The sequence below is a fragment of the Ursus maritimus genome, unplaced genomic scaffold (assembly GCF_017311325.1).
Source record: "Ursus maritimus isolate PB19 unplaced genomic scaffold, ASM1731132v1 scaffold_29, whole genome shotgun sequence".
In the NCBI taxonomy this organism is placed as follows: Eukaryota; Metazoa; Chordata; class Mammalia; order Carnivora; family Ursidae; genus Ursus; species Ursus maritimus.
This window is the reverse complement of record NW_024425452.1, coordinates 27,138,029-27,157,354: the sequence shown is the minus strand read 5'-3', so window position 1 is coordinate 27,157,354 and position 19,326 is coordinate 27,138,029. Positions and strand designations below refer to the sequence as shown.

The following is a 19,326-nucleotide window of genomic DNA, read 5'->3' as shown; positions in this document are numbered from 1 at the left end:
CTCTCTCTCTCTCTCTCTCTCTCATTTTCTCTCTCTCAAATAAATAAATTTAAAAAAAAAAAATTGGTCTGTTAAATATGTAGAAAATTGGTTCTGGTTTAGGGTGGAATACTAAACCTAGAGAACATCCCCAAAATATACATGCTTGTTTCTGCCAGCTCTCCACCCTATGTTAGCCACTAGTTTAGGTTAAAATATGTTGAGGGTTGGGGCGCCTGGGTGGCTCAGTCAGTTAAGTGACTGACTTCAGCTCAGGTAATGATCCTGGTGTCCTGGGATCCAGCCCTGCATGTCTGGGCTCCCTGCTCAGCAGGCAGTCTGATTCTCCCTCTCCTTTTGACCCTGCCCCCTGCTTGAGCTCTTGCTGGCATGCTCTCTCTCTCAAATGAATAAATAAAAAATCTAAAAAAAAATATGTTGAGGGTTATTAAAAGTAAATGGGTAATGAGAAGTCCTTGCCAACTTCTACACTGTTGCTCACACTTTAGCCTATTTCCTTAATTTCGAAAACTTCAAGAACTTTCATTGCTATAGTACATCAAATTACTAGGCAAGAGGAGACTTGTCAAATAAGAATGCTTTTGTAATAGAGCTTAAAGTGCTAAGATGCAGAAATCCGATTTTTTAGACACAAAAATCAGTGGGTCTTTACCCTTCTCCCAGAAATGTTATATTAAATTATTCTTGTAAAGCTCATTGGACTCTCTTGAAAAAGGTATAAAAAAGATATTTTTAAATGTTAATGCTTATATTTGGCAGTATTATCTCCCCAGCCCCATTCTGTTAGGTTTGTGTATCTTGTTTAGTTGGTTTTTAGATTTTCCACCATCTAGTTCAGTGAGGTCATTAGAAAACTAAAGTTGTTAATTTTATCATTTGTAAGAGAATATTTTAAATATTTAATATGTCAACACTGTGCTTTAATATCTTCATTTATTATTAGTAGCAAGGAATTTCCTTTAATTTGGCAGTTGTAGGAGTCAGGTACATCCTTTTATGGCAAAAATAATGATTTTCTAGTCTAGGGCCCTTGTTGGTCAGGCTGAACTATTACTTGAATAGAGCTAACTTGAAAAAGGTAATGAGGTATTCTTTTGCAAAGGCATCAGTGTGAAGTTATGTAGTTTTAAATTAATGGTTGGAATCAGATGAGTACATTTTCCAAAGTAATACTCAGAGTAAATTTAAAAACTAAATATTTAATTCAAATTAATATTGCCGTAAGTGTTCAAGAGACATTTTCATTAAATTTTAGTGGCATTTGTTTGATAGAGAAATCCCAACTCTTCTCTGCTTTTATCTTACTCTGTCATTTACTGCCCTCAGTTACTTAATCCTGGTTATTTTCTGTTTCCCTAATTCCCTAATTAGATTCCTTTATAACTTGGATTCTTACATAATAAGATTTTTTAAGAGGATTAGATTTCTCTTCTGCATTTAGTAGTATTCCTTGTTTATTCTTAGTCTACAGCTAAGAGTCAAGGAAGAATAAATTGCTGTGTAGAAATGATTGTTAAAGATAAGGCACTGTATGTTAAGAAATTTAAAATTTTAATATTCAAATGAATTGCAGTGTCTTAGAAGCAGACTCTTGGAAATTAAGAGGTTGTGGTGTGTTTTAATTTGTTTCTCAAGCAACTTTAGTATTAGAGCGAGGCATAGCAAAGTAAATATGGCTGGCCCAGACCATTTTGTCAAGCTCAGGAACTGAGGCTGGTTCTATAGATGAACATTTGTAATTGGTTTGATGATAGAGAACGCTAACTTTGGACCCCAATTATGTGAAATGTTATCCCTCCCAAAATAATTTCATTCTTATTAGTAGACCTGTGTTATCAGAAAATTGTATGCAAGTTGTTAAGATATTTTGAATTTCATCAATAAAAATTTGTGCAAAGTTGTATTCTCTTGTTATATAAAGAACCTATATAATATCCTCGACCTTGCTTCTTGGTTTGCAAAGCCTAGAGTGTTTACTTTCTGGCTCTTTACAGAAAAGAATTTCCTGCCCTTGATTTAGAGTTTTAAAGGAACATACTGGCAAATTTATCATGTATTACAAAAATAGCAGTGTTTAACTTTCTAATTCTCAATAATCTTTCAAGGTAGATATAATGATCCCTGATAATTGCTTGTGTTCAACCTCCTTTGTATACATTTAGTAGATAAAAAATGCCTTAGCTAAACTTACATTAATTTTGGCTCAGTTTGATACCATTCTTCATTTCTTTGTTACAGTCTGATAAAGTTCAAGCAACCTTTAAAAAATTGCTTTTGAAATTTTTATTTTGGAGAAAGGATAAATTCTTTAGTGTGGAATTATTAGTTCAAAGGTGTACTTAAAATGCCACTTTAAAAACTTAATCTAATTAATACTTAAAATGATTTACCTTATTACTCAGCATTTTGTTGGGTGACCTGTTTAGGTCTTCTATTGATTTCCTTTAAGACAGATTTACATTCAAAAATGGAAGTTTTCCAGTCCTTCTTATACAGTGTAAAAACTGCATGTCCTTCAAATTCCTCCTTTCCGAGCACATTAAATTCAGTTTGTTTCTGAGGAATAGGATGTATTTTTAGAATTACTAAGAAGAAGTGACAGTTTTATTTAGAGGAACGAGTACAATGGTAGCAAAACAAAGCTGAGAAATATGATAACTCTTAAACTAATCTAGTCATCTACATCTGTTGTTCTGTTTTACTTCAGTCCTTTGTGTTTTGTATTTAAGCTAATGGGCAGATCTACAGTTTATCATTGTATTCTCTACTGTGCCTTGTATGCGTTTGACATTTTATAAGCATTAATTTTTAAAAATAAGGGAACTGTACTTCCTCTTCCCTGGTGGCCTCTTTCTTTCTGGGGTAAGTTATAGACTGTTGTCTTTAATATGAACTTCCCCCCCTACCTTTACTGAGGTATATAATTGATAAATAAAAATTGTATATTTTAAGGTGTTCAGTGTATGGTGGTTTGATATATGTATGTATACATTGTGAAATGATCGCCATAATCAAGCTGATTAACACATCCATCACCTGCCACAGTTACCTTTTTAAAAAGATTTTTTTTGGTGTGAACACTTTGGTGAGAGTGCTTAAGGTCCACTCTTAACAAAACAAGTGCTGGTGAGGGTGTCGAGAAAAGGGAACCCTAGTGGAATGTAAATCGGTACAACCATTGTGGAAGATCCTCAAAAAATTGAAAAAAGAACTACTGTATGATCCCACAGTCCCACTACTGGGTATATATCCAAAGGAAGTGAAATTAGTATCTGGAAGAGTTATTTGCACTCCCATATTCACAAACTTTGTGTTGTTTATATCCAATAGATTTTATTACAATCTGGACATTAGGTCAGGCTACCCTTGAATTTTAGCTGATAAAGGATTTAGTGGGTTTGGGTGGTAAAAACTCATAGACTGAATTAAAATTTATCAAGAGTTTTAATTGACATCGAGCACATTATGTAAAGTGCTGTTCTGGACATAGTGAACGTTAGAAAAATGTGGACAGGGCCTCTCTAAAAAAATTTTTTTTTGCCCAAGCAGAGAGTCCTTAAGAACCCTAGAATCTTTTGGGGATATGAGATCATACATCTAAAAGGAAGACTAAGCCTTGCTAGTTGAGTGGCACAAGCAGAACGTACCTTAATAGTTCAAAGGAGGATAAGATCACATCTGTCTTTAATAACCATGAGAGGCTCTGTGGTGGAAGTGGGCTTTAAGCTGGGACTGGAAGGATAAATAACACTTCTAAATGGGAGGTTGGATGCATTCCAAGAAAGGAGATTAATATGCGCAAAGGTGTAGTGACAGAAAATCAAAAGGTGTGTAGAGAAAATAGGAGTAAGGGCAAATAAGCCAGTGCCAGATTGTGGATAGACTTCGAGTATTTGATAATGAGTATATTAAACTAGGAAAATGATGGTGATTCATACAATGTGTATCTGTTAGGATTGGGTTCAACACTGAGGAATTAAGATTTCCTTCTCATGTAAAAATCCCTTAGAAACACAGTCTCTGGCTAGGGTGGAGGTACCGTTTCATGGGGTCCTCACTCTGTCTAGTTTACGGCTCTGCCATTCTTAGGGATTGGATCTGATGCTAACAGTCCAGAGTGGTGGATAGAGCTCTGTTGTCACATCCTTTTCCAGGCAGCAGTGTGAAAGAAGAGATAAAAAACAAAGGGATAGGCCTTTTAAAGAAGGTTGGAGGAAGCTGCCACATACTGCCTCCACTTAGTAACAAGGCCGCACTAGCTGTAAGGGAGGCTAGAAATGTGGCCTTTATTTTGATAACAAGATTCTCAGCTGGTAAATTTTTTTTTTAATTAAAGTGTTTATTTTAATTTCAGTGTAGTTAACGTACAGTGTTACATTAGTTTCAGGCGTACAATACAGTGATTCAACAGTTCTGTACATTATTCAGTGCTCACCATGGTAAGTGTACTCTTTAATCTCCATCCTCTATTTCACCCATCCCCCCGCCTATAGCACAGAAGTTGAGGTTGGAAGATGTTAGGAGTCTCTGCAAAATAAGGCTATATATAGAAAGATTTGTCTGGTGGTAATATATGGAGTGGATGGGAGCTAAATCATCTCGATGTAAGTCTAGTAGTTAGACACTGAAAAATAGATTGCATTTTTATATTGATTATAATATTCAGTTGAATTTGATTTCATAGTAAAAGGCATTATGTGTTTTGTATGTGAAAAGCAAATCTAGGTGTATCACTTTTGCTGATAAGTTTTTTTTAAAAATAGGTTAATAGAAGGAATTTTAAATATCATCACTTTCCTCTTATTTTCTTCAGCTTCTCTTTTTTCCTTCTCTGTTCAGCATATAAGTGTGTTCCAGTTTTACCTCTTAAAAAATGAAAAGTCCTATCTTAATTATGTTTAGTAATAAAGATATGAATGACTTACCTTTGAGTGTTTACCATGCTAAGAATTTTACATACATATGTCATTTGATATAGTCACACAATGGTAATGTTGTTATTCTTTTTTTTTTTTTCCTTTGAAAGGATATGTTGAGTCTGAGATTAAGTCGTTGCTTAGTCACATTGCTAGAATTCAGATCCTAGCATTCTTACCTCTTGTTTTGATTCTTGTAGGTGCTGGTCTGTATTCTCTTTTTCCACACAGTCTGTTAGAGAAGAAGGGTCCACACTTGTTGATAATGTACATTCTCATCTTTCATTAACTTCTTAATTCACTGTATCCAAAGTATGTTGGGTAGTAAAAAGTGCTATGAAGAAAAATGAAGGAAAGGGAATAGGATGGGTTGAAGAATGGCTGACAGTTTTAAATAGAATAGTCAGGGAAGAAGTGGTATTTGAGTAAATATCTGAAAGAAGTCAGGGAATGAGCCATACTGATCACTGAGGGAAGGATGTTCCACGTAGAAGAACGAGTAAGAGCTAAAGTCCTGAAGAGTGTGTTTAGTAGGATGTTTGAGGAACAGCAGAGGCCAGTGTGGCTGGAGTAGAGTGAGAAGTGGAAAAGAACAGAAGATGAGGTTAGAGTGGTAAAGTAGTGGGCTGCACAGCACATGGGCGGCCACTATAAGGATTTTGGGAGCCACCGAAAAGTTTCACACAGATAGGTGACACGATCTTACTTATGGTTAAAAGAGTCACTCTGGCCATGATACGGAGAATAGTACCTGGGGGATAAAACTAGAAGCAGGTATGGGAAAGCGAGAATGTCCTGTCTTCTTCAGAGTCCCTCTAGCTGGACTAAGAATCAAAATGACATGAGACAGATTAACAGGAGAAGATTAAATTTAATAGTGTACATATGGGGAATCCACATAGACATGGAAATTCCCAAAACAGGCAAAATGAGGTGTGTGTGTGTGTGTGTGTGTGTGTGTGTGTGTATTGAACTAAGTAGAAGGGTAGGGGGTCTGGAATTTCAAAGGGAAAGACTGTAGTTCACAGGAATATGAGTAATTGCTTGGTAAATAAATGTTTGCCAGGCCACTCAGAAACAATGGCACGTAGAAGACTGATCAAGCAGGCTTTGCTAGGTTCTTCCCTGTCTACCGTATCTAGTTCATAGTAGAATGTAGTTATCTATGGTGATAGCTCTCTCCTGGAGCAGGTCCTGTAAATTATTTTTAGGCAGTTGTGGGGAAGGTAAAACCTTTTCCTGAGTCTGCTTTTTAACTTAAATGATCTTTATACCACAATGACCCATCTTGGAGCAGCTTGCCCTCTGCCCCCACACAGGGAAACCACATAAGGGTCTACTGCAGTAACTCAAGCAGGAGGTGAGGGTGGCCACAGCAGAATAGTTGCAGTAAAAAGCAGATTTAGAATATATTATGATGTAGATATCACGTATAAAATTTATTCATTTGTTTACTTACTACATATTGAATTATTAAAACAGGCAAATGTTGGATTAATAAATTTTTATTAAAAAAAGAATATATTATGAAAGTAGAGCTAATAGAATTTTCTCAGGTAGTGAACGTGGGGGGTGAGAGAAATTGTAGAATCAAAGATAACTTTAAGATAGTTTGACCTGCATTGGAAGGATGGAGTTATAATTTATCGAGTTGGGGGAAGACTGCAGAAATAGTTTTGGTACGGTAGTAGGGGTTTTGGGGGGTGAGAAGCTGAAAAAAAAAGTTCTGTTTTTGACTTGTTAGGATGAGATGCCTTTTTAGACATCCAAGTTGAAAATCATGAGTAGGCAATTGAATATATGAATCTAGGGGGAAGGTTGTGACTTGGGTTACAAATTTTGAGGGTTAATCAGCATAGATGATTTATAAAGACATAGATGGAATGAAGTCAAGACAGTAGTTACAGGTCAAAGGAAAGTGAGAGCATCTAGACAGCCTGGAGTCACTCCAGTGTTTGTGGACGTTGGGGAGATGAGGAGGAACAGCAACGGGGATTGGAAAGGAGCAGCCAGTGAGGTAGGAGAAAAACAAGATAAACGTGGTGTCCTGGAAACCAGTTTGAAGGAAAAGCGTGTGAACAATAACTCCTAGTGCTCCTGCTGATAGTTCACATAACGGGAGGACTGAGAGCTGACCTTTGAGTTACATGACACATTTCACAACACGAAAAGCGGTGATGAACCTGTCCTACAGTGAGTGCCATCACCATCCACATGGTTTTTCACACCAGAAATCCTGGAAGTCAAGCTAAGCTTACTTATCATCATCCCATCTCTAGGCACTAAGTTCTATAGATTCTACTTTTTATATTTTGAATCTGTCTTTTCCCCATTTCCACTGCTCTTTTCTTAGTTTGGGTTCTCGATATTTCCCACCTGGATTATTGCGGTAACATTCTATTTTCTTTGCTTCTAGTCTGGTATTTTCTTTCATTACTGACAGGGTGATTTTTTTTTTTTTTTTTTTTTTTTTTAGCTAGTCTGAATATTTCGTTTTCTTGCTTAAAATTTCTCCTACTACTCCTTCTCCTATTCAGGCTTATGTTCAGACCCCTTAACGTGGAATGTAATTTTCTTCAAGATAGGCTACTTTTCTGCTTCTTTAGCCTCACCTCCTACCACTCCCCTCCCCTTTGCTCTAGCCATAGCAAACTACTGTAGTTTCTGGAATGTGGCATGCTGCCAGGTCTACCCGAAATGTCCTTCCTTTTCTTATTCCGCCATTTGTTTCAAATTTCATTCCTGTCAACACTATGGAAAATGTTCCCTGATTCCTCCCTTTCCCCACCTCATATAAATGCTTGTCAGGTTCCACAGGTATTAGCTTATGGCCTTTCATAACATCAAATTATATCCTGTAATTATTAACATGACTTTCTATTTCATTAGTCTGTAAATTCTTTTGTAGTATGAATAATGTATTTTTCCATTATGTATTCCCATCCTATAGCACAATGGTTGGCATCTAATAGGGGCTAAGATGCTTTAATGAACAAATTAATCGATTAAACTGAATGAGTACAATCAAGAAATTTTAAAACAGTTTATTGAGAGTTTTTTGATCATCTGAATGGTATTTTGTGTCTGAAGGAGTTACTGAAATTAGCCAAGGAAAGTGTTACAGCGTACAAGATGAAACTTATATTAATATGATATCTACCCATGTCTAAAGGCAAAACAAATTTGCCTTTTGAACAGTCATGTAGAGAGTGCTGAAAATTTTGCAAACAGGTTGATTGGCAAATGTTGCAGCAAAGGAGGGGAGGTGCAGGGTTTTAAAAATGGCATAAAATACACCCCCTGCTCCGATACACAAACACAGACTTTTTGAGGTTTATTTTAAAAGGAAGTGCTGTTATATACATATTAGTTCTGAAAAATTGGAAACCATAGACCAACAGTTACATGGATTTGTAGTTTAATTTCTAAAATTAATTGAAATTATTTAAGAATGATTATATATTACAGCATCTAATAGCATTGTTCATCAGTACACTAAGTTGGCTGTTGTTCTAAGTTCTCAGGTCTCACATTATATACAATTATGTTTAGTTTTGAAAAAAAAATTTTAACCTCGTTTTTTAGAAGATATAATGTACTTTCCCCCCTCCCTTTAAAAATATTAGCATGAGGTCTCGAAGTTTGATCTGTAGTGGAAGCAATGAGAGTCAAAATTCAGGGATACTAAGTATATTGCTGAGGAAGAATTAGCAAAACTTGGGGGCTAATGCCAAAGTTGATGTCGAGATTTGAACTTGGATACTTGGTACGGTGGTGATGTTGTAGCCAGGGCACAGGGGTGCAAGAGCACCTGGCTCTGGGGGTCCCAAATAGATCAGGTTCGGTTAGTCATCGCTGACAAGATCCAAAGACAGAAAGAGGAGTGGTGGTGAAACAAGAAAAGAATCTATTTCAGTGTGGCCAACATGGGAGGGTGTAGACTAGTTTCCCAAAGGCTATCTCCAAAGTGTCAAAAATACTTCTAGGTTTATATAAGAAAAATGTGGGACAAATGGCAGTGGGTACAGGCAGGTGGGCAATAAAGGTCAGGTGAGTCATTGTCTTGGGGGTCAGTCATGCTGGTCTTGCTGGCTCAGGGGAGTCCTTATTGCTGAGAGGGTAATTTTGGTTCCCAATCATGGGGATGCTTTGCCTGTAGGGTCTTTTGCTTGATGGAAGCGATAAACTGGAAAGAACTTAATCAATTAGAAAGTACAGACTGAAGCCAAATTGGAGGTAGTTGAAGTAAGTCCTCTTTCAGTACCGTTTACAGGGTATCAAAAAACAACCGTTGAGTGTGAAATTAAGGGATTTAATGAATTATCATTATTGATTTTTTTAAAGTCAAGTTTTTAGGGAAGCACAACCAAAAAGGATTTAAAAAATTGTATACATACAGTATGCTTAATTTTGAAAAGCTCACCATAGATTTTAAGTAGAGATGGTGAGAGTTTCAAGTAGGATGGAAGAAAGTCAAGCAAGTGAATACATCTAGAAATATAAAAAAGGGAACTGAGGGTGGAGATGAGACCAGTGACGATTTAGAGAGGCAGTATAATGGATGCCACATGATACGAGGTAGCGTGAAGTTATCGTCAGGAAGTAGCCCTGGAGACCAAGGTAAAAGCCACTAATATTTGAACATCAGTTGGACAATACAAAAACAATATTTTATATAGAAATGACCATGTATTTCCTCAAAGTAGAAAGCTCTGCTTTACTCATTAATTATCTGTTCCTTTAATCCGCCCTGTTATATAGGTTGGAACATAATTAGCAAAGCCCTTTTCATCAGTTCCATCCTAGGCAGTTTTTATAATTTGATAACCCTAGTAAGACTTTTAAGGGATAAACTAAAACTTTATGTTGAAATTTATTTTTTGTTGTTTGTAGAAATGGGTTAAATGCCATATATAAAACTTTGTGTGAAATTTATATTATAAATTTATATTTCAAACACTAAAAATTAAGATAGTCTTGGGATGATATTGTCCGGGAGGAAGAATTTATGCTACCCTTTCAAGGTCTTTCTAGGTGAATTAAGAATCAAATTGACATGAGACAGATTAACAGGAGAAAATCAAATCTGGTAATGTATGTACGGAAAACCCACACAGACCTGGAAATCCCAGACGGGCAACATTATGCCAATATATGAGCTGAGAAGAGGAGTAGGGGTATGAGGATACAAGGGAGAAAAAGGCCGTTAGCAGGAAGGTAAAAGGAGGTATTTAGAAAACAAAGGTTGCCCTGTTTTGTAGGTAAGTTTCTTAGGTTAAGAGGAATCTCTGTTAGTAGCTCTCTTCCTGGTATAAGCAGGCAATTGAGGGGGAGGTGAAGAGCATTTCCTTAGTCTGCTGGGTTTTGATTACTTTTAACTGAAAATAAGGTTCATGCCAAAGTGGCCCATCTTGGGGCTGCCTACCTTTGACCCTGGCAATATCTACTTATCATAACAAATTTTTTTAAAAGATTTTATTTATTTGACACAGAGAGGAGAGAGCACAAATAGGCAGAGCAGCAGGCAGAGGGAGAGGGAGAAGTAGGCTCCTGGCTGAGCAGGGAGCCCGATTCAGGGCTGGATCCCAGAACCCCGGGATCATGACCTGAGCTGAAGACAGATGCTTAACTGACTGAGCTACCCAGGCACCCCAATAAAGTTGTTTTTAATCTCTTTTAGTTGAAAAATATGAAGATATGGTACCGTTTAAAACATCAGAACATTCACAATTGACACCAATTTTATTTTTAAATATAATGGCTTTATTTAAAAGATGTTATTAATTTTTTGAGAGGAAGGGAGGAGCAGAGAGAAAGGGACAAGTGGACTCCCCGCTGAGCGCTTATCAGGAAGCAGGGCTTGATCTCAGGACCCTGAGATCATGACATGACCTGAAATCAAGAGTTGGATGCTTAGCTGACTGAGCCACGCAGGAACCCCAAAATATAATGGCTTTTAAATTGACTTCCACATTTCTAAATGATCATATGGTGCATGCCATTCAAGATCATTGGAAGCAGCAGTGCAGTCTAATGGACAGAACAGTGTCTTTGGAGTTGGACAGATATGATTCTGAATTGAATTGTGTCCCCCCAAAACGATGTGTTGAAATCCTACTCCTAGTACCTATGAATGTGACTTTATTTGGAAAAAGAGTAAGATGTAATCAGGTTAAGATGAAGTCATTTTGGTGGGCTCCTATCCAATATGACTGATGTCCTTATAAGGAGAGATAGACATGCACAGAGGGAAGGTGATGTGAAGACAGAGACATAGGGAGAATCATGTAGCAATAGAGGCAGAGGTGGGGTGATTGCAGCTGCAAGCCAAAGAATACCAAGAATTGATGGCCACTACCAGAAGCTAGGAGGAGGCAAGGCAGGAATCCCTCTTTCCTGCTGACTCCTTGAATTCAGACTTCTAGTGCCCAGACTTGTGAGAGAATAAATTTCATTTTGTTGTAGGACGCCCAGTTTGTGGCAGTTTGTTACAGTAGCCCCAGGAAACAAGTGTAGTCACATACCAGCCTTTTGGTTTGGGGGAATTATTTAACCTCTGAATTTTCAATTTCCTGTCTGTAAAAGGTTAAGAGCAGTTCTGGCATGGAGAAGACATTTGGAAAATAATAGTTAGTTTTGCTATTGCTGTCCTTTCTTTAACGATAATTTACATTATTTGCTACCTAATTCATTAATTTATCATTTCCAAATGTGAGATTGAAACTCACTGATTGAATTAGAAGTAAAATCCTTGGGGTGCCTGGGTGGCTCAGTTGGTTGAGCCCCTGACTTCAGCTCAGGTCGTGATCCCAGGGTTGTGGGATGAGCCCTGTATAGTCTCTTGGTTCCCGCTCAGTGGGGAATCCACTTGTCCCTCTCCCTCTGTCCCTACCCCTGTTTGTGCTTTCTCTATCAAATAAATAAATAAAATCTTTAAAAAAAAAGATAAAATCCTTGTTTATTGTTCCCACTCAGATTCTCTAATTTATGGAAACATACAACAGATTTCTTATGATCCATAGAATTTGATTAGAATATAAAGAATTACATTTGTTCTGTAGCTATAAGTTTAGAATTAAGCTTTTGATTTTTTTTAAAACTAATCTTCAAAAAAGATTAAAATAGTGACTGAATCTTAAAAAAATTCAATTGCTTTTGAGAGGCTGTAAATTATTATTTTTTAAATTTTCTTTTTCTCTCTTTTTTTTTTTAAGATTTTATTTATTTGAGAGAGAGAGAGAGAAAGAGCAAGTGCATGAGCAGGGGAGGGCAGAGGGAGAGGGAGAAACAGACTCCCCACTGAGCGGGGAGCCCCATGTGGGGCTTTATCCCAGGATCCCGGGATCACGACCTGAGCTGAAGGCAGACGCGTAACCGACTAAGCCACCCAGCTGCCCCTGTAAATAATTTAAATATGGATGTTTATTTCTTCCCTTCACTCTGTTTATCTGGTGAGCATTTTCAAGCGGAATTTTTCTACAGTGATGTATTACCTGTTAATAAAAAAATAAACATTTTAAATACTTTATATTATCGGTACTGTAGGATACCCTGCTGCCTTATTGTACTTGTTACTTCTCTCACACAATCTGTACCTACCTTCTTTCCTACCAGTGTGAAAGGATCATAGATTTTGGAGAAAAGCAGAGCTGGGTTCGAATTCTTGCTCATAATTACTAAGAGGGTAATCTTGAGAAAATTACTAAACTTTCCTAAATAGCAGTTTTCTAGGTTAAGATAAGGAAAACAAAAACAAACTTTGCGGGACTATTGTACTTTTTAATGAGACGATGTGTATTAAGTGCTTATTATGTCTGGCACTTAGCGTGCATTCAATAAACAGTAGCCAGTAAAACACAGAGTATCATTATGGCTCCAGTTTACCTTCCTTAGCCTTATTTCCTTCCAACATGAAAACTGTCCATAAATCCAAAGTGTTTATGCTCATTGTCGTGAAATATAGCTGTGCCCTCTTCCTTCTTGCTTCTCTAATGCCCCCCTTTCGCTTGTACACATCTTTTTTCTTTCCTTTTTGTAATGGCTTAATTCAAATCCTCCTCTTTTCAGTTAAGAAATTATCGGTTCACCTTGTGCTTACGGTCCTCTTTACCATTCAGTTTGACACTTAGCATTTGTAGTAGTTCTCTTTGTATTCATGTGATATATTTTAGTCTTCTACAGGGTGAAGGGGACTGATGCTTCTTCGGAAAAAACAGTTCAGTAGAAGAAACTTGGGCTTGGGGTCAGAAATATTTGGTTTTAGCCTAGTGCAGGCTATTGCTATTTGAGTGACTTCGGGCAGGTTTCTGAATGTGTTCTTTCTGTGTTTGATGGAAATAACAATATAGGATTTTGGTGAGGATCAGATAAAAAATACAGTATGTGTGTAATAGAAGGGAATGTGTAAACAATATTGAAGTTTAGGTGTGATTGCTCTTGTATCTCTTTTGTACCATGTATTATGCCTTGCATGTAGTAAGGCTTAATATGTTAATGCTAGTGATTTAAAAAAAATACTTTCAGATTTTCCTGAAATCAAAAGACATGCCAATTTTTTATACATTTTGAAAATTATAATCAAAAGATTGTAATGAAAATGTTACAGCTATTCCCCCTTATTCTTGGTTCCAATAAAATGATCAGTTTTAATATACTGTAGTATAATTTCTTAGATTTCACATTCCATCATATTAATTATTTTTGTTCAAATAAATAATATATATTCTTGCTTAATCACAATTAATGATCTTTCTTTCGCTCTTGAAACTAATTTGAAAGAGTGATTTGAGAGGTTTGGGCATAGTATAAATTACATATGCTTTGCCTGTCTTCATTTAGGAGACCTGTGTTTTCAGCTTGTTTTAGTTGTATGCCTAACTTCTAGATATTTGGGGTGAATAAAAATTTTCTCTAAACAAAGTTTTATTAGTAAACAAATGAGCTTTGATGGAGAACATTTCAATATCAGAATTTGACAAAATCAAGATTTATTAAACAGTTTTGTAGTTTTTGACAAGCAGTCAGATGTTGGGGTGTCTGAGTGGCTCAGTGAGTTAAGTGTCGGACTCTTGAATTCGACTCAGGTCATGATCTCAGGGTCCTGTGATCGAGCCCTGTGTCCAGCATGTGCTTAGTGGGGAGTCTGCTTGTCTCCCTGACCTCTGCCCCTCTCCCCACTTGCGCGTGCTTGCGCACTCTCTCTGTGAAATAAATAAATCTTTTTAAAAAAGCAATCAGATATTGCAATTAGTTGCTGACTCTATTTTCAATATACTGATTTTAATCTTTTTTTCAATTATAAAGAAAAACTGAACATATATAAAGTTTAAATGTTCAGTTTTAGAAATAAAGATTAAATGGCTAATTTTTTTTAACTTTATTAAGGTAAATAAAGGCTGCTTACCATAAAATTCTTATTTTATCAAAAGAGTGAGAACACAAGCCACAGAGTAGGAAAAAACATTTTTCAAAGGACTATTATCCAAGGATAAAGGATTATTAAAGGACTATTATTCAAAATATTCAAGGAACTCTTAATACTCAGCAATAAGAAAATGAAAAACCCAATTAAAAATTGGGCAAAAGATTTGAAGAGATATGTGACCCAAGAAGATACACAATATCTTAGTTTGGGCTCTTACAACAAAACATCATAGACAGGTGGCTTAAACAACATATAGTCATTTCTCACAGTCATTGAAGCAGGAAAGTCCAAGATCATGGTGCTGGTAGATTGATTTCAGGGTGAGAACCCTCATCCTAGCTTGCAGGAGGTTGCCTTCTTGCTATGTCCTTACCATGACAGAAAGAGAGTTCTGGTCTCTTCCTCTTTTTATTAAGGACACCAATCCTGTCATAGGGGCCCCACCGTTATGACCTCATCTAAACCTAATTACCTCCCAAAGGCCCACCTCCAAATGCTATCATATTGGGGGTTAGGGCTGCAGTATATAAATTTTTGGGGGACACGTTCAGTCCATTCATTCCCCCTTTTGCTCCTCAAATCCATGTCCTTCTTGCATGCAAAATATACTTTGATTTCATCCCAACAGTCCCCCAAGGTCTCAACTCATTCCAGCATCAACTCTAAAGTCTTATCTAAATATCAGTTAAATCAGATATGGGTGGCACTTGAGGTATGTTCATCCTGAGACAAAATGTCTTTCCAACTGTGCACCTGTTTAACCAGATAAATTATGTGCTTCCAAAATACAGAGCATAGACATTTCCCATTTGAAAGTGGAGAAAATGAGAGGAGGAAAGGGGTGACAGGTTCTAAGCAAGTCTTCAAATTCAAAATCTAGCAAGGTAAATACATTAGATCCTAAGGCTCAAGCTTAATCCTCTTTGGTTTGATGCTCTTCTGCCTTCAGGACACATTGGGCCTACAGTCTTGCCCCAAGGCTCGCTCTTGGGTCCTGCCGTTACCCTTAATGTCTATATTTTTAGCATCCATCTCCAATCTCTTCCAGCCTCTACCCCTTAAACAGTTCCAAAGCCACTTATATCTTTGTAGGTATTTGTTGCAGCAACACCCCACTTCTTAGTACCAAACTCTGTTTTAGCTTGGGCTGCTACAAAACAAAACAAAACCCCAAACCAAAAACAGAACAGAAAACACAGACTGGGTGGCTTAAATAACAGACATTTATTTCTCATGGTTTTGGAGTCTGGGTAGTCTAAGATCAAGCTGCTGGTAGATTCAGTTCCTGGTGAGGACCCTCTTCCTCACTTGCAGATGCTGCCTTCTCATTTTGTTCTCCCAGGACAGGGTGAGAGAGAGCGAGCTCTGGTCTCTGCTCATAAGGACACTGATCCCATCATGGGGGCCCTACATTCATGACCTCATCTAAACCTAATTACCTTCCGATGGCCTCACCTCCAAATATAATCACATTGAAAATTAGTGCTTCAGCACTGAATTTTGGTAGGATACATTTGGTCCCTTATATACATCTAGCAAGTAGTATATGAAAGATGCTTAACATATATCATTAGAGAATTGTAAATTAAAACAAGATACCACTGTACCCCTGTTAGAATGATGAAAATCCAAAAACCAGACAGCAGCACATGCTGGTGAGGATGTGGAGCAACAGAAACTCATTCACAGCTGGTGGGGATGCAAAATAGTACAGATAGTTTGGCAGCCTCTTATAAAACTAAGCATGCTCTTACCATACAATCCAGCATTCCTACTCCTTGTAATTTACTCAAATGGGCTGAAAACTTAGGTTCACACAAAACCTGCAATCAGAATTTTTTTTTTTTAATTCTTATAATGGAAAAAAAGGCTCATATTAGCTATCAGGCCAGATCTTCTGATACCAGCTGGTGTACTGCAATTCCATTCTGATGCTAACCACCCTGAAATAGCATCAGACTCCAGCGCTGTAAGGGCACAGTTCCAAGTGAGATTGCTGCCACTTTAGACACTGGCTGCAAGTTAGGTGCCCAGGCTACCCACACTTCTGGTCAACTAGCTACAAATCCAGGGGCTTCCTAAGACCCCCGCCCTCCCCCCCCCCCCCCACACAGAGGACTGTCCTTCAGATGCCAGTTGCAAGTTTAGAGGTCTCCAGGCCATCTGCACTTCTGACCAATTGGCTATGAATCTGGGGTTCTTGTGATCCTTCTCAGTTTCAATAATTTGCTAGAATGACTTAGGGAAGTGCTAAATTTAGGATTACAGTTTTATTGTAAACAACATAAATTAGGACTAGCTAAATGAAGATGACACGTAAGTTGAGGTCTGGGAGGGTCCTGAATATAGAAGAATCTCGTGCCCTCTCCCCATAGAATCAGGGCACATCACTCTCTTGGCGCATCAATGGGTTAACCAACCAGGAAGCACCCCTGTGCTTCTGTTTCCAGAGGTTTTTTTGGAGATTTCATGACACAGGCATGATTGATTAAACATTGGCCCATATGATTGAACTAAATTTCCAGCCTTTCCCCTCTCCCCAGAGTTTGGGCAGGGCCAAAGTCCCTAATCACATATAGTCTTTCTAGGGACCAACCCCCATCCTCAGCAGTCTCTAGCAGAAACTCTAGGGTGTGAATCAAAGGGCTTATCAAAAACAAATACTCTCCTGTCATTGGGGAAATTCCAAGGGTTTTAGAAGCTCCCTGCCAGGAAGCCAGGACAAAGACAAGACAAATTCTCTATTTTACAACACCCAGTTTTTAAGAAAATGGTAGCTCTTGAGATACCTACTAGTTGTTGTGGGTTTTTTTTTTTTTTTTAATTTGAAAATGTACCATGGAAAGCTGAGGTGACTGAAAAGTATTAAAGATTAGAAATTTAAGAGCAATAATTGATTTACTGATCTCTGTATCAACTTGGTATTTTAATTGTTTAGACTTTTATATAGCTATTTAAATCTTTATATATCATGCAGTTAGAATTTTATATCTGATTTTATGCATAAATATATTTCTCCTGGTAAAAAGGAGAGAGGAATTTACTTGGAAAGATGGGCTAGTAGAATAACATAGGACCCTTTTCAGTTTTTATTACCTTACGTTGTCAAAATAGATTACCTTAAAAGCTTTTTTTTCTGGGCTATACATTGCTTTATTGGACTCATTTTTTCTTCTAATAGCAAGTTATTTCACAGTGTATCCACTTTCTCCAAGGAAGTGCTTGCTTACATTTTTCTCTTACAGATTGATTATACCGGAACAGACCCTTCCAGTCCCTGCAATAAATGTTTGTCTCCGAATGCGACACCTTGTTTTTGTACCATTAACTTCACACTGGAACAGTCATTTGAGGTCTGTATTCCAATGTGTTAGAAAAGCCCTGCTTTTAGAAATGTTGAAATTTTATTAAAATTTTTTTTACTACTTATTTCATTTTTGTAGAGAAGTCCATATCCTTTTGAGGAAGATTGTTTTGTTCAACTATTGCATTATGCTGTCTGGTAATTAAATACATGTGTTTATTTAAATAGTTTAGTACTTTATAAACTAAATTTAAAACATTTTATCTTTTCACTGGAAAATTTTATTACTGTACAAATCAATGTTGTATCATATTTATATCAAATAATTTTAATACTTTTAATACTAAAGTAAGTTTACTTTGGAAATTTACTAAGTCATTCATTATTTAATTGTATTATTTTTCTATTAGATACGAATTATCATATATGGAAACACGTAGTGAAACCTTATTGATCTTTTATGTCTTGATAAGCAGTGAGAACACTACTCTGTGTGTGTGTGTGTAGTTGTGTCCTTTGCATTCATACCTGTTGCTGGAAATTGAACAGATGCTAAAGGATGTAAAGATTCAGAATAGGCATGACAAGACCAGTTTGTGCTTTCCTTTACATAAAAATTGAACTAAAAAAATTGTTTTATTCTTCAGGAAGCAACTTTTTTATATAATGCTTGTCAACTTTTTAAGTTTTTCTACACTTAAAATTTTATAATGCTTGTCAACTTTTTAAGTTTTTCTACACTTAAAATTTTCTTAAAGGCCAGTTTGACTTTTCGTAGTCCCCGGTGGGTGGTTGCCATCTAGTGGTTGGAGGTGCTCTTGCTCTGAAATAAAGGACAATAACACTACCTAAAAAAACATGAAAATAAATTTGGGAGAAGACAGGAATTTATTTTACTTTGTTTCAGCAGAAATAATATATAAATTTGAAACATCATAAAAATTGAAATTTTTTCACTGTGATGAAGAAAACTGTAAAGATGGATGCATTAAGTTCTGCTTTTGTCTGAACAGGCAGAATTGAGATAAAACAGACTTGCAATGATTAGAAGCTTCACTAGTTTCCTTCCCCATCCAAAAACACCTATTTCAGAACTTCTTTTTCTGAAAAGCCCCATTCTTTTGTGAGCTTGTGTTCCTTCACAAGGCCAAACTTTGAATTGGACTAACAGCCTTTTCAGAGTTACTTTGTCTCAGTATGAAAGGATTTCTTTTTCAATTTATAAGTTGAATTTACTGTACTGCTTCTTAATTGAGATGATCTTTTTTAAAGCATATTCTTTGTTTTTGTGATATTTTTGATAACCAAAAATAATTTTTATGTAAACATTTTCTTTATGTGGAATGGGAAAGTTTGCATAATTTGACATTTGAAAATCAAATTTTAAAATAAGTAATTGTGTATGTGAAAATAACAAACCAAATAAAGCCTACTTGAAATGTTACTGTTTTTTTATTGAGTTATTTTTGATCATAGACTATAGAGGTAGCAACCGGAAAGGAGAAAATAGCTCAATATTTTTGCTACTTCTTAAAACCTTAAGTCATTCAAGGGGGGGTGGTTTTGTGGTGCCTTCTAAATAATTGTAGTGTATGTAGGTCACCCTCTTTCCCAAGTTATTCCAAATTGGCTCCTCCAACTATATTAAAGTATTTTTCTTGATTGTTATGTATTGACGCATT

At 36.6% G+C, this 19,326-nt stretch overlaps 1 protein-coding gene across 1 annotated transcript in view; it reads left to right on the top strand.

Moving 5' to 3' along the window:
• Positions 1-19,326, top strand: part of TMEM30A (transmembrane protein 30A) — a 34,415-nt gene that overhangs the window by 3,792 nt on the left and 11,297 nt on the right. The window contains 1 exon segment of the mRNA XM_008684838.2: positions 17,586-17,693. Within this exon segment, the coding sequence (XP_008683060.2) occupies positions 17,586-17,693 (108 nt within the window).